The 15,469-nt window shown below is 42.0% G+C and overlaps 1 protein-coding gene across 1 annotated transcript in view; it reads left to right on the forward strand.

Annotated features, from left to right (window-relative positions):
* Nucleotides 1–15,469, forward strand: part of EXOC4 (exocyst complex component 4) — a 579,446-nt gene that overhangs the window by 483,175 nt on the left and 80,802 nt on the right. Inside the window, exons 12-14 of the mRNA XM_060776413.2 lie at nt 396–532; nt 10,426–10,581; nt 15,286–15,464. Coding sequence (XP_060632396.2) covers nt 396–532; nt 10,426–10,581; nt 15,286–15,464 — 472 coding nt within the window. The remainder of the gene's footprint in view (nt 1–395; nt 533–10,425; nt 10,582–15,285; nt 15,465–15,469) is intronic.

The following is a 15,469-nucleotide window of genomic DNA, read 5'->3' on the forward strand; positions in this document are numbered from 1 at the left end:
TGGGAAGGGGTTGTTCATCCCTTTCTAGGTTAATACAATATCAATTAAAGAGAAACCAAAATGCATGCTTTTCCATTGAATGTCTGTATTTAAATGTTGCTGTGTGCCTTTAACTTGTTTCCAACTATGACAACCCTAAGGAGAACCTATCACACAGTTTAGTGGAGATGAGAGTGTGTGACCCGCTCAAGGTTTCTCATTGGTTTTCCATGGCCAAGTGGAGAATGGATCCTTAGCCTCCATAGTCATAATCCAATGTTCTAACGAAGTAAATAATTTGGTTAGTTAGTTTTTCTTGAATTGTATCTGGGGGTGGTTTTTTAAATGCTTGTCTTGAGGTTGAGTCTTTCTGGTGTTCCTGATTTGGTCTTGTTTTCGTTTTGTTGGTTGTTCAGAGCACAGTAATTGTGGAGAAAACCGTCCAAGACCTCATGAACCTGATGCATGACTTAAGTGCGTACTCCGACCAGTTCCTCAACATGGTGTGCATCAAACTCCAGGAGTACAAGGACACTTGCACTGTGGCCTACAGGTAAGGCTTGTGGGAGATTGGGTTGCATGAGAGAGATCTGTCCAATGTTCATGTGTTGCTTTTCCCATGAGGAACAACTAAAACATCTTGCTTAGAAAGAAAGAAAAACGGGTCAAACTATATACATGGTTTAGGGAACAAACCATAGAGAGAAATAACTGGCCAAAAGAAAGAAAGAAAGAAAGAAAGAAAGAAAGAAAGAAAAGATCAGCTCAGTTTAGCTATCCAGTGCATCTAGAAAGCCACCAAAGTGCTACTTAAAGAAAAGGAAGGAGTATCGGTAAATATTATCAGCTTTATGGAATAAGTACAAGAATATGATTTTTTAAATATTACATTATAAAGAGGGAGATGTTTTAATTTAGGATTAACAAGAAAGCCACCTTGGTTATTTCAAACACTTAATGTAGAGATAATGTGGTATGGTCTTCAGTAGATCCATTTTGAATGGACAAATGACTGTGAGCCAAGATTTGTCCAAATGCAGATTGGTTTTCAAAATCCAACCAGGACAAAAAGATCAAAATATTATTTTCCCCCTCCTCCCGCCCCTCTGTAAGTGTGTATATAAAGTACCTAAGCATCAAAATATATAAGTGCATTATAAAGGTAAAGGTTTCCCCTTGACTTTAAGTCTAGTCATGTCTGACTCTGGGGGAGGGGGGGGGGGTGCTCAGCGTTGTCCATAGACACCTCCTAGGTCAGTAAATACTATATGTTTCTCAACCTTCCCAATACCGTGACCCCTTAATACAGTTCCTCATGTTGCGGTGACCCCCAAACCATAAAATTTTCGTTGCTACTTCATAACTGTAATTTTGCTACTATTATGAATTGTAATGTAAATATTTGATATGCAGGATGTATTTTCACTCACTTGACCAAATTTGGCAAAAATATTCAATATACCCACATTTGAGTACTGGTGGGGCTGGAGAGAATTGATTTTGTCATTGGGAGTTGTAGTTGCTGGAATTTATAGTTCACCTACAATCAAAGAGCTGTCTGAACCCCACCAATGATGGAATTCAACCAAACTTGGCATACAGAACTCCCAAGACCAACAGAAAATACTGGAAGGATTTGGTAGGCATTGACCTTGGGTTTTGGAGTTGTAGTTCACCTACATCGAGAGAGCACTGTGGACTCAAACAATGATGGATCTGGATCAAACTTGACATGAATATTCAATACGCCCAAATGTGGACACTGGTGGAGTTTGAGGAAATAGACCTTGACATTTGGGAGTTCTAGTCGCTGGGTTGTATAGTCCACCTAAATTAAAGAGCATTCTTAACCCCACCCATGATAGAATTGGGCCAAACTTCCCACACAGAACCCCCATAACCAACAAAAATACTGTGTTATCTGATAGTCTTTGGCGATCCCTCTGTCAACCCCTTCGTGACCCCCCCAGGGGTCTCAACCCCCAGGTTGAGAAACACTGTCCTAGGTCATGTGGCCAGCATGACTGCATGGAGCGCTGTTACCTTTCCGGTACCTACTGATCTACTCACATTTGCATGTTTTTGAACTGCTAGGTTGGCAGAAGCTAGGGCTAAACAGCAGGAGCTCACCCACTCCCTGGATTCAAACCACCAACCTTTTGGCCAGCAAGTTCAACAGCTCAGTGGTTTAACCCGTTGCACCACCAGAGGCTATAAGTGCATTAGATTGTTGTTAATGAATTGAAACCCAGTTAATCAGATGTGAAATTATCTTTTACTGGCCATCATTTTTTTTAAAATAGCGGGCTTTCCATGCTGAATGTAGTGAAAGGACATACAAAACATTTGCCAAAAATCGACTCTTTCCCTTCCTATAGCAGTAGGACAGTAAGAGAGAATCCTTGCTCCATATTCATTGTGTTGTCCTCTTTCCAGTGGTCACTAATTTGCAAATACCACTTTGCCTAGTGTACAAGTGAGACCTGGGTCCCATAATCCATAAGATACCACTTTACTGTAAACAGGGCAGGAAGAAAGAAAGTGGGCTGTGCAAATGGAGCATGCAGAAAGAGATCTCTGGACCACAGTGAGCAATTTCCCTATTGTTTGTGGCCTTGCTCAACATCCATCCTGCCTTGGAAGTTCCTCCCCGGAGAAGGCACTTGCTGAGGAGTAATTGGGGCAGCCCTGATGTTGATGACCAGTCCCTGATGACAGGAGGAGGGAGACATAAAAAGAACATACTGAGTCAATGAGCTGGCAACAGATAATTATAGAAACGGGCAGAAACCATACTATTGCTTATGGGATTTGGAAGAGGATAATGGGGATATGGGAGGAAGAATGTAAATACTTCACTATCTCTCAGACCTCACTACCTCTGCCATAGATGCAGGCGAAACGTCAGGAGAAAAATTGCCTCCAGAAGATGGCCATATAGCCCGGAAAAACCTACAACAACCCAGAATGTAAATAGTTGGTGCATCTTTATGCTCCACCCATCAGTTCCAATATCAAAGTTTCCCAGGCCAGTTAGCTGAAAACATTTTCAGAGGGGGGAGTCTGGGGCCTAATCCACATATTTCAGGATCACAATCCAACCCTTTTTGCTTCACCAGTTGCCCCTCTTCCCAATGACACCATGGTTTTTTTGCTCAGTTATTTTCCCACTCGAATAAGTGGAAATACTGCATCAGTGACATCATTATGAGCAATAAAAGCTTTCATATAGAAGATTCTAGCATTTTTGCCCCATCATTTTGCTCATCCCGTTGGAGTTGAGTCTGTGATTGTGTCTAATGATCAGGGTACTCTGGATGTTGGGAAAGACAATGATGTTTCTGAGGTTCATGTATCTAACGATGTGCATAATGATGGGGTTGCTCTAGATGCAGAGAATGACAATGAGATTCCTGTTCAAAGTGACTGTTCAAAGAAGGCTGAGAGGAGATATGATAGCCATGTATAAATATGTGAGAGGAAGCCACAGGGAGGAGGGAGCAAGCTTGTTTTCTGCTTCCCTGGAGACTAGGACGTGGAACAATGGCTTCAAACTACAAGAAAGGAGATTCCATCTGAACATGAGGAAGAACTTCCTGACTGTGATAGCCGTTCAGCAGTGGAACTCTCTGCCCGGAGTGTGGTGGAGGCTCCTTCTTTGGAAGCTTTTAAACAGAGGCTGGATGGCCATCTGTCAGGGGTGATTTGAATCCAGTATTCCTGCTTCTTGGCAGAATGGGGTTGGACTGGATGGCCCATGAGGTCTCTTCCAACTCTTTGATTCTTCTTCAGGCTAAACATGCCCAGCTCCTTAAGCCACTCCTCATAGGGCTTGTTCTCCAGATCCTTGATCATTTTAGTCATCCTCCTCTGCACACATTCCAGCTAGTCAATATCTCTCTTTTTACTCAGCTATGGGGTGCAACAGATCCCTACTGAAAGCATGGCCTCCAAGGACCCTGAAAATAAATTCAGAAGACTTAGATAGCTAGAAGTGGCCACAGAGTGCAAGCCCCTGTCTTGTAGAAAATGAACAACTAAAGCATTCCTGAAAGATGCACACTTAACGCGTTTTAAAGACCTCCAAAGAAGGCGAGTCCACCACCCCACGACAATTGATTCCACTCTCACTCTTACAATAGAAAAAGGTCTTCCTAATGTTTAAACGGGATCTCTTGTCATTTCCATCCATTCGTTTGTGTTTTATTTTTTTATTTACAACATTTCTACTCCGCCCTTCTCAACCCCCAAGAGGGGACTCAGAGCAGCTAACACTGGCAACAATTTGATGCCGCAATATCACAAAATAACAACAATATAAAACCATAAAAACACAATAGATTCAAACAATAACATTAATAATACAATCATAGTCATTTCCATTATCATAACAATCATCATATTGTCCAGTTCAGTGTCCAAAGTGCCGTTGTGCCTGCTAGCCAAAAGCCTGGTTCCAAAACCACCATTTCAGTTTTTACCTAAAGGAAAGGAGGGAGGGCCCCAATCTAATCTCACTGGGGAGCGAATTTCACAAGTGGGGGGCCACCATCAAGAAGGCCCTGTCCCTCGTCCCCACCAAATGTGTTTGCGAGGCTGGTGGGACCGAGAGCAGGGCCTCCCTGTTGGATCTTAAACTACAAGGCAGAACATAGAGGGAGCTACATTCGGACAAGTAAGCTGGGCCGGAGTAGGGCTTTATAGGCCAAGACCAGCAACCAATGGATTTGACATAATGGGGGAGGGGGGGGTTGCTCCTTGTATGGTGCTCCAGTGAGCAATCTGGCTGCCGCCCATTGGACTAGTTGAGTTTCCGAACAGTCTTCAAAGGCAACTCCACATAGAGTGCGTTGCAGTAATCTATTTGGGATGCATCCAGAGTGTGGACCACTGTGGCCAGATCAGACTTCCCAAGGTACGGGCATAGCTGGCGCACAAGTCTAGTTCCTGACATGGATGGATATCCTTTCTGATATTTGAAGGTGGCAATCATGTCACCTCTCAGTCTTCTATTCTGAACATACCCAACACTCTGAGTATCTCCTGCTGAATTTGCATTTTTCATTCCAATCCTGGCCTTGAAAATGAAGAGCCCTGGCCACGGATCCCCAGAGGGCCTTTCTCGCTGATTACCTGTGTCTCAATTAGCTCCCATGGCCTCCAGCTGCTTCCCATCATCCAAGGCCCACCCATCTCCTTCAGCCCTGCTTTGTTTCCAGGGCGTGTTAGCAGGGCAACTGCTCAAATTTTGGAAGCCACACAAGCCTGGCTCTGCTCCGCTGCTTCAGGCAGATGTCTGGTGTACCCGGGCGCTGAGCTGTGAAGGAAGTGAGGCCTTCCCCAGCAATGCCCTGTCACCTGTTCATCTGCTCCATCCCTGTCCCCTCTTGGGAGCCTGATACAGCACTGCCACACAGATGGCTCTTTCTGTGGCCCATTGAGCCAAGAACTAATTGTGAGATTGTCATGCCAGGAGTAACCATTAACCCTGTTACGGAAATTGAGGACAGAGGCGGAGATGCCCTGGTCATGGCAGTGGGATGGAGGATGGATTCCAACATCCATTTGAGATCACAGCTCTATTCTCAGTAGTCCGCACCTCCCCACATGGCTTCTTTTCCACCCCAATCCTTTCAAATCAGGACCTCTGCCGATCTTTTTAGTCAGGGTAATTTCTATGTTTCTTGTCAACCACATTTTTGTAAGGATACATGGAAACCAGGGCACATATGCTGGATAGCACCAAAAAAAATGGATGGGAAAGGTAGCCCCCCAGACTCCCCTTTGTGGCTCTCAGAACCTCTTAAAATCAACTTTAATTTCTTTTTAAAATGGCATTGATTTTGATAATGTTTCACCTGAAAATGGCATCAAACCATCCTTTGAAACATAAACTAAGAACGATGTATTGTCGAAGGCTTTCATTGCTGGAATCATTAGGTTCTTGTGAGTTTTTTCGGGCTATAGAGCCATTTTCTAGAGGCATTTCTCCTGACGTTTCGCCTGCATCTATTGCAAGCATCCTCAGAGGTAGTGAGGTCTGTTGGAATTAGGACAATGGGTTTATATATCTGTGGAATGGCAGGGGTGGGGCAAGGAGCTCTTCCCTGCTGCAGCTAGGTGTGAATGTTTCAACTGATCACCTTCATTAGCATTTGAAGGTCTGCCTGAGCCTGGGAAAATCTCTTGCTGGGAGGTGTTAATATGTGCCTGGTTGTTTCCTCTCTGTTGTTTTGCTGTTGTAATTTTAGAGGTTTTTAATACTGGTAGCCAGATTTTGTTCATTTTCATGGTCTCTTCCTTTCTGTTGAAATTGTCCACATGCTTGTGGATTTCAATGGCTTCTCTGTGTAGTCTGACATGGTGGTTGTTGGTGTGGTCCAGCATTTCTGTGTTCTCAAATAATATGCTGTGTCCAGGTTGGTTCATCAGGTGCTCTGCTATGGCTGACTTCTCTGGTTGAAGTAGTCTGCAGTGCCTTTCATGTTCCTTGATGCGTGTCTGGGCAATACTGCGTTTGGTGGTCCCTATGTAGGCTTGTCCACAGCTGCATGGTACACGGTAGACTCCTGCAGAGGTGAGAGGATCCCTCTTGTCCTTTGCTGAACGTAGCATTTGTTGAATTTTCTTGGTGGGTTTGTAGATAAACTAAGAACCCCAGCATATTCAATTATTTACTAGCCATTCCCTGCCATGTGTTGTTGTGTCCCACTCTGTGTTTATGTGTTTTGTGTGTATATATGTATATTTGCATATATATGTGTGTGTGTGTTGGTGTATAGATGTGTGTGCATATGTGTGTGTATACATGTGTGTATATATTTGTGTATTTGTCCGTTTAGATGTGTGTATGTATATTGCGTATATGTGTTTGCATGTGTTTATGCATATATGTGTGTATATATGTGTGTATGTATGTGTGCCTGTGTATATGTATATGTGTGTATATGTGTATATTTATATGTGCATGTGTATAGATATATATGTGTGTATGTGTTTATGTATATATGCTATATTTGTGGGAGTTTTAAGTCCATTCCTCTGGGGTTTATTTTGTGTTTTTAGGGGTGATGGACACTTGTTGGACTATTAGGTGTATTGTGTCAAAATTTCGTGTCAATTCGTCCAGTGGTTTCTGAGTTATGTTTCTCCCACAAACGAACATTACATGGTCAGAAATGACTTGAAGGGACACAACAAAAACAAAACACTGGCAAGCCATCTCAACAACTTTGAACGGTGATGGAGTTTTAGGTGAAAGACACAGTGTGATAGATACCTGGCTTGTTGCCTTTCGATCTCATGGCATTGTGATTTTCTCAGCGTCCCTTTTTCTTTGCACACTGGATTGTTACTGTCCTTGAATTTTTAGAAAATCCTAAAAAGGGTGGAGGGAGTTTTACAAAAGCTTCATGTCTGGGAGGCACGTAGGATAAAACTAGCCCATCTCTGGAATGCAAAATTGAGTAGAAAATAGTTATATTTGTTTGACTGTGAAATAAATGCCCCAGAGAAGTTGCAGCCTCATTGCTGTTGTCATTTCAGACTCGAGTAGTCAAAGCATACTGGTTAATGTATATGTGTATATTTATATGTGCATGTGTATAGATATATATGTGTGTATGTGTTTATGTATATATGCTATATTTGTGGGAGTTTTAAGTCCATTCCTCTGGGGTTTATTTTGTGTTTTTAGGGGTGATGGACACTTGTTGGACTATTAGGTGTATTGTGTCAAAATTTCGTGTCAATTCGTCCAGTGGTTTCTGAGTTATGTTTCTCCCACAAACGAACATTACATGGTCAGAAATGACTTGAAGGGACACAACAAAAACAACAAAAACAAAACACTGGCAAGCCATCTCAACAACTTTGAACGGTGATGGAGTTTTAGGTGAAAGACACAGTGTGATAGATACCTGGCTTGTTGCCTTTCGATCTCATGGCATTGTGATTTTCTCAGCGTCCCTTTTTCTTTGCACACTGGATTGTTACTGTCCTTGAATTTTTAGAAAATCCTAAAAAGGGTGGAGGGAGTTTTACAAAAGCTTCATGTCTGGGAGGCACGTAGGATAAAACTAGCCCATCTCTGGAATGCAAAATTGAGTAGAAAATAGTTATATTTGTTTGACTGTGAAATAAATGCCCCAGAGAAGTTGCAGCCTCATTGCTGTTGTCATTTCAGACTCGAGTAGTCAAAGCATACTGGTTAATGTAGTCTGGCAAATGGGTGTTCATTGGCAAGGAAATGGAAGGAATGACCAAATTCATCTCTTCCATCTGAAAACACTTAGGGGTTTCCCCCCCTCAACCTGTTTTATCACAAATATGAGGAGGAAACACGGGATTTTCGACAGAACAAGCTGCAGGGTTATTTGTTGTTCAAGGCAGGTTTTGCTTTTATCTCTTTTTCAATGTTGCTTTGGTTTCTGGTGTAGCTCAGGGCTTGATAATTTAAGAAATGGGAAAGCACATTGTTCCAGAGAGTAGCGAAGGCTGAAATGGAGATTTCAGCTCTGGGGACCTGCAGCAGTTGTGAACATCAGACTGTGTCATTTTGCTTTTGGTGGGCGAAAGTAAGGTACTGCAAAATAGGTTGGCGGCCTTCTTACCGAACCCAATCTGTTTATTAGAAGACTTTGCAAGACTTTGAGTCACAAAGAATTCTTCATCAACATAATTGATTCTTAGTTATACACATTACACAATTGTGTATAATTAACCCAATTGCACAGTGTATAGCAAGACTGGGAAGACTTCAAGCTCTGTATATACTAGGAACAGTGGGTTTCCACAACTAAATTCCAGTGCATTAAAGAGAGAGATTGGTTGTGCCTGCAATGACTGAATGCATCTCACAGTTCTTCAACTCCAGGTTCCTGACTTCTAAAACTTCATACAATTTGACATTCTCATTGAGCAAAAGGGGTCATTGAGTTGTTGCCATTGTTAAACAAATGGGAAATCAGGAGAAACTCTCCAGAGACGATAGTCCACCTTCTGCTGTTCCCTCAGGTATAGGATACTTGAGCTTCTGAAATCTGAATTCCCATTTGCCGTAAGTCAGTAGGGTGTAAAGGTAAAGGTTTCACCTTGGCATTAAGTCTAGTCGTGTCTGACTCTGGGGGGTGGCTTTCATCTCCATTTCTAAGCCGAAGAGCCGGTAGACACCTCCAAGGTTATGTGGCTGGTATGACTGCATGGAGCACCATTGCCTTCCCGCTAGAACGATACCTATTGATCTACTCACATATGCATGTTTTCAAAAGGCTAGGTTGGCAGAAGCTGGGCGTAACAGCAGGAGATCATCCCCACTCCCCAGCTTTGAACCGCCAACCTTTTGGTCAGCAAGTTCATCAGCTCAATGGTTTAACCTGCTGCGCCACCAGGGGTTCCTCAGTGGGGTGTAAATCTCCATAAATGTGGCTCTTCCACACAACTTTTTTTTTTTACCTTTTCCCACTTGTGAGAAACTAATCAAAACTTTGCCATTTTCAAAAACTGCACATAGTTCTGAACTTATTCCATGCCCCAAAAAGGGGCATATGAGGGGTTTGCTTAGAAAATAACATTGTCTGTATAGAAAAAAAAAATTCTGGAGGAAAACACTTTCTGTTCAGAAAATAATAATAATAATAATAATAATAATAATAATAATAATACTTTATTTGTACCCCGCTACAATCTCCTCAAGGGACTCGGTGCGGCTTACATGAGGCCGAGCCCGAATACAACAATACAAGCAAAACAACAACAGTACAAGCAATTAAAATAAAAACATAGACAATAAAATATACAATATTATCAATAAGACAACATGCAATTAAAAACAGTGGGAAGGCCAAATGTAAAGTTAAAATGGAAATAATGCTGGGACATGGACGAAAGGTGATAGTGGCGTTTGTGGGAGGGCATACGAGCAGATCTAAAAAATGTATAGTGCTTTGGAGGACAAAGTGCTATGGGATCATTAAAAAAAGTGCTATGGGATCATTAGAAAACATTTCTGTGCATGAAAATACAGCTCCTGTAGAGAAAGCAGCATTTTCTGCATATAGGTGTTATTATCTACTCAGACAATTTTGTTTTCTGCACAAGGAACTTATTTTCTAATCCAAAAGTAATATTTTCTGCATTATCCCCTGTGTTTTTTTAATACCAAATTAGTCCTGAACCATCAGGATTCTCATTTAACCAGGATACTTCATTTCAGAACTCAGTTTTTGAATGTTTTTGGAAATTCTTTCTATTCCAGTTTTCAATCTGACTCAGAAGATTAAATGATTAGGCTGCCAATATTTGTACATTCAGATTTTTTCATTATAATGTCACAATTTCTATGTATGTGTGAGCATAATTTATGTATTGCTTCCCAAACTATGAGGGACCCCAAAGCGATATAGGGGCAATAATGTCACTAATATAGCCATATCTGATTGTCTGTAGGAGCATTGTTCAATTTGATGAAAAGCTGGTTATCAGTGCCTCTTGGGCCAAAGATGATGATATCACCCGGCTCTTGAAGTCTCTTCCAAACTGGATCAGCATGGCCCAGCCCAAACAACTGAGACCAAAGAGGGAGGAAGAAGAAGACTTCGTCAGGTGAGTTACTCCTAACCCATTTTAAAAAGTCTACTCAATGGAATGACCAAAGAGCTGGCTGCCTTCCCAATTCTCTATGTGTTTACTTACTTACTTACTTACTTACTTACCTAGGCGATCCTTTGTTGGACGAGTAAGATGGTCTTCCATGATGGGTTTCCTTGTGGATTCGTAGGTGGCTGTGGAGCCCTATTCTTGACCCGCATTTTCTCCCATAGTGAAGGCATTGGTTTCCAGATGGAAGGCGGTCCCGGTCGGGGTTGGCTTGACGTGCCTTCCTCTTGGCACGTTTCTCTCTTTCACCCTCCACTCGTGCCTCCTCGAATTCTGCAGCACTGCTGGTCACAGCTGACCTCAAGGGCCAGGGCTTCCCAGTTCTCAGTGTCTATGCCAGAGATTTTAAGGTTGGCTTTGAGCCCATCTTTCAATCTCTTTTCCTGACCACCAATGTTCCGTTTTCCATTCTTAAGTTCGGAGTAGAGCAACTGCTTTGGGAGACGGTGGTCAGGCATCCGGACAACGTGGCCGGCCCAGCAGAGTTGATGGCAGAGGACCATCGCTTCAATGCTGGTGGTCTTTGCTTCTTCCAGCACGCTGACATTTGTCCGCTTGTCTTCCCAAGAGATTTGCAGGATTTTCCAGAGGCAGCGCTGATGGAATCGTTCCAGGAGTTGCATGTGACGTCTGTAGACAGTCCACGTTTCGCAGGCATAGAGCAGGGTTGGGAGGACAATAGCTTTATAGACAAGTACCTTGGTATCCCTACGGATGTCCCGGTCCTCAAACACTCTCTGCTTTATTCGGGAAAATGCAGCACTCGCAGAGCTCAGGCGGTGTTGTATTTGGGTGTCGATGTTGACTTTGGTGGAGAGGTGGCTGCCAAGGGAACAGAAATGGTCAACATTTTCTAATGTTACACCATTAAGTTGTATTTCTGGCATTGGAGAGGGATTGCCTGGTGACTGCTGGAAGAGCACTTTGGTTTTCTCAATGTTCAATGACACGCCGAGCTATGTGTTTATACATATTGTTGTTAAGTGCCATAGTATGTATGGCAGTCCTATGAATGAGGGATGTCCAAGAGAAACTGCTATTGATAGCTTTGTCCTGGTTTTACACACTGGGGCTGTGGCTTTTGGGTTGAGACAATTCATCCGTTGTGTCTGTGTCTGTCTGCACATTGCCCTCAAATCCTTTGAATGTAATGACTGAATTTCCCTGAGGTTGCTTCTTACCAGGAAGTAGAGTGGAATATTTCAACATCCCCTTTGGGTATAGCCAGTTACTTAATAATGCGTGTTACTTTAGTGGATGACTCAGTCTTGACCGTTGACCTCATGATCAATTTTGTGAGCATTCTCCGTCCCGTTGCCCACCCCTGAGACAGCTGGAAAAGCCTCTTCATGAGCTCCTAAGTTGTTTTAGAAATCCCTGGCGATAAATGAGAGCCTTGTTAGTGCAACTTACTGGAATCCATTAAGAAAATTATGTTAAGGAATTCTCATTCCTTTCATGTCATCAGGAGCCAGCCTGGCATGGTGTTGGAGCTAGTCAAAGTACTTCACCGGCATTAGAAAGGAGTATGGATTGCTTGATTGCGGTGCCATTTACTCTCATCAACTACTATTGCTTGGTTATTATTTTAAATGCCTGACAGTGAACTGCTCAAGGCATCTTTCAGCTAAAAAGCAGGATAAAAACATAATAAAATAGGTTGGATCTGGTCTAAGTTGAATTTCATACTTTGGTCCCACAGAAATGATCAGAACAAGCTAGTCATGACAAACTTGCCATGGATTTTGATGGGACTTCAATTATGGTTTACTTAGTCTGGAGCCAACTTAATATGTTCAAGTATTCACTCAAATTACCCTTGTTTTAAGAGTCCAGAGTATCAGGCAGACTGTTATAAAACTTGAAAAACTGGAGGGGGAGAGAATGACACCTGTCAGAATGTCTCAGGTAACATAGTGATTATGGGATTCTGGGAGCTGATGTCCAAAAAAGATAACTTTTCCAGAGTATAACTGGAATACAATAGTTTTGGGCTTCAACTGAGCAAAGATGACACCCTGCTCCAATAGAAGCACTTCAAAGCAGTAGGTGGTGACACATATGGTTGTGGTTCAGACAGATGAAGATGAGGGAATTGGTGTTTCAGAGCCTGGGAAAGTGGTGGAGGGTTCTTTCAATGAGGGAAATGATTGTGTATGTGAGACGGAGTCAGAAAGTGGAACTGTTTTGGAGTCCAGCAGACAGGGAGAGGACCTTTCGCCCACAACTAGCTTAGCAACCTCTGATAAAGACCAGGCAGACCAAGATAGCTGTTGTGGCTCAGTCTGGGTCTGAGTCTGATACTGAACTGTGTGGCCCTTTTGGGCCTGGGTTTTCTGAGCCTGAGCATGATTTTAGGCAGGATGACGAGATGACTGATGGGTTGCAGATTTCTGTACATGCTCCAGACGGGGCTGGTAGTATGCCTTCTGAAGAAGAAACAGAAAGCCTGTTTCCTGAGGAAAGAAATGTATCTTTAGATAGAGACAGTGAAATCTCACAAGTGCAGCTAGAGACTTCTTTCAGTTTCCAGAGTGAATCGGCCCAGCTGGGCCGAGATAAAGAGTTTGAAGATAGTGAATTAATGAGCAGACAGGACCGTTTGCAATTAAGAGTCCGCCGAAGCACACGTCTTGCTAGCAAGAGGGAAGCCAAAGGTCAACGCAATGCTTTCATGTTTGGGAGGGTTATTTAATGGTGTAGCTGACAGGCATTTGTTGTCAGTTCAATGTTACTTCTTCCCCATTAACTGCTGTGGAATAGCCTTGGCTTTTGTGGACCATTTCTGGCTTATTGAAGACTGGGTTTCTGTTCCTGATTTTACCTGTTTGTCATGGACTCTTGTTTGATCATTGCTAAGGGATTATGCTTCATGTTATTTGCCTGTGGATCCTGGAAACCTTGCTTTTGCTTTTAAGACTCTGTTTTGCCTTTGGAACTTCTGCAGCTTTATTTCTCTGTTTTGATTTTTGCTTTTTCTCAATAAACTATAAAATCACAGCCTTGGTGTGTGTTGGTGTCTTGAGCAAGGTGAAAACTACCCTGAGTTGCGACAATAGCTCATCCAAGGAAACAGCTGGGTTAGAAAGGGATATCAGTCTGAATCTGAAGGGAATAAAATCAGGCACAGGAAATCCAAAAGAATCTGTGAGAAAGAAGCACAAAGTTTCACAAAGCCAAAACTTCAAAGTCAAAGAAATGCTTTCATGTTTTGCAGTCCTTAAATTAGAGAGCATCTTGTTGAGATTTCAGATCAGGCAACACTGTTTAATAGTAAGGATATCAAGTCCTGTTTCCAGTTCAAGTTCCTGGGAGTTTTGATTCATGTTTTAAGAAATTCCTGGATTTGTGTTCATGTTTTGATTCTTGTTTCCTTGGATTGTGCTCATGTTTTGATTCTTGTTTTTCTGTACAATTTGGATCATTTGGATCATTGCCTTTGAAATGTTTTACTCCTTGCCAGTTTGGAAGGGTTTTTATGTATTGACTACCATTTCTGATTACCTGTTGGATTTTGCCTTTCTTATTCCTTTGGGTGATTTTCCCTTTTTATATGTACTCTCTTCAATAAACTATTTTACCACTGCTTTTGGATTCCTGGCTGGTGCTAAGGACAAGGTGAACTCTAGCTAGAGTGCAACACATAGTAGGTTTTATTCCAGACTTTCAGTGAGCTCTCCAAGGTGCTAAACACCTTTGGGGATAGGATTTAGTACCTTGGGGAGGAGATTTTAAGCCTGAAAGGAAACCCAGAGAAGATTCACTGCACCTGGCATGAAAGCTGCCCTTTCCTCATCCCTCCAAAACATGTCTTCCCAGGGTGGTCTCTTTATTAACTTGGTTTGACATTATTTGTATGGGCCGTGCACTTACATTTTATTTTATATATATATATATATATATATATATATATATATATATATATATATTGAAAATTTTCTTTGTAATACAAAGCGTGCTAAAAAAGAGTAGAAAATGTGAATCAAAGAAATCAGAGAAAAGGAGAATGAGAGGGGTGAGAAAGGGATAGGAGTGCAAAGAGAGGAAGAGAGAAAGAGGAAAGTAAATAAGAGAAGAAAAGGAAGGAGAGAAAGAAAAGCAAGTAAGAAAATAGAGTTAAAAACAGATAAAAGTTGGAGACAGATGAAAAATGTCTCGTTGACCTCCTTCATATCTTCCGAGTGGATTTACCTTTTCCTTCTTCTGTCCTTAATTTCTTTACCATGTTTTCTTCTACTTATTCTTCTGTGTTGTTATTTATGTGTCAATATAATTTGTCACTTTTGTCCAATCAGTTTCTTTTATTGGGGTTCCGTTACTTTTAGTTATCAAATACGTTAATCTATCCATATTTTTAATGTCTAATACTTTTTCGATCCAGTCCTTTGTTTCTGGGATTTCCTCTTTCTTCCAGAGTTTCGCATAACACATTCTTGCAGCCGTGTTCAACAAGAAGAGAAGTTTGTCTGTGTTTCTTTCAGTTTTTGCATCTAATATTCCTAGCAAAAATACCTCTGGTCTGAATAGTAATTTCACACTTAGCATTTTTTGTGTTATTTTATAGATTTTTCTCCAATATAGTCTTGCTTTTGGACACGACCACCACATGTGAAAATAAGTACCGTGCACTTACATTTTCCTGTCTTTCAGGACTGCCTTTGGCAAGGAGTCCGAAGTGCTCATTGGGAACCTGGGAGATAAGCTGATCCCCCAGCAAGAGATCCTCCGTGATGTCAGCGACCTGAAGGCCTTAGCCAATATGCATGAAAGCTTGGAGTGGCTCTCTGGACGGATGAAAGCAGCGTTCTCCAACCTTCCATTGGCACAGAGTAAG

Source organism: Anolis sagrei, chromosome 5 (genome assembly GCF_037176765.1).
Source record: "Anolis sagrei isolate rAnoSag1 chromosome 5, rAnoSag1.mat, whole genome shotgun sequence".
NCBI classification, from domain to species: Eukaryota; Metazoa; Chordata; class Lepidosauria; order Squamata; family Dactyloidae; genus Anolis; species Anolis sagrei.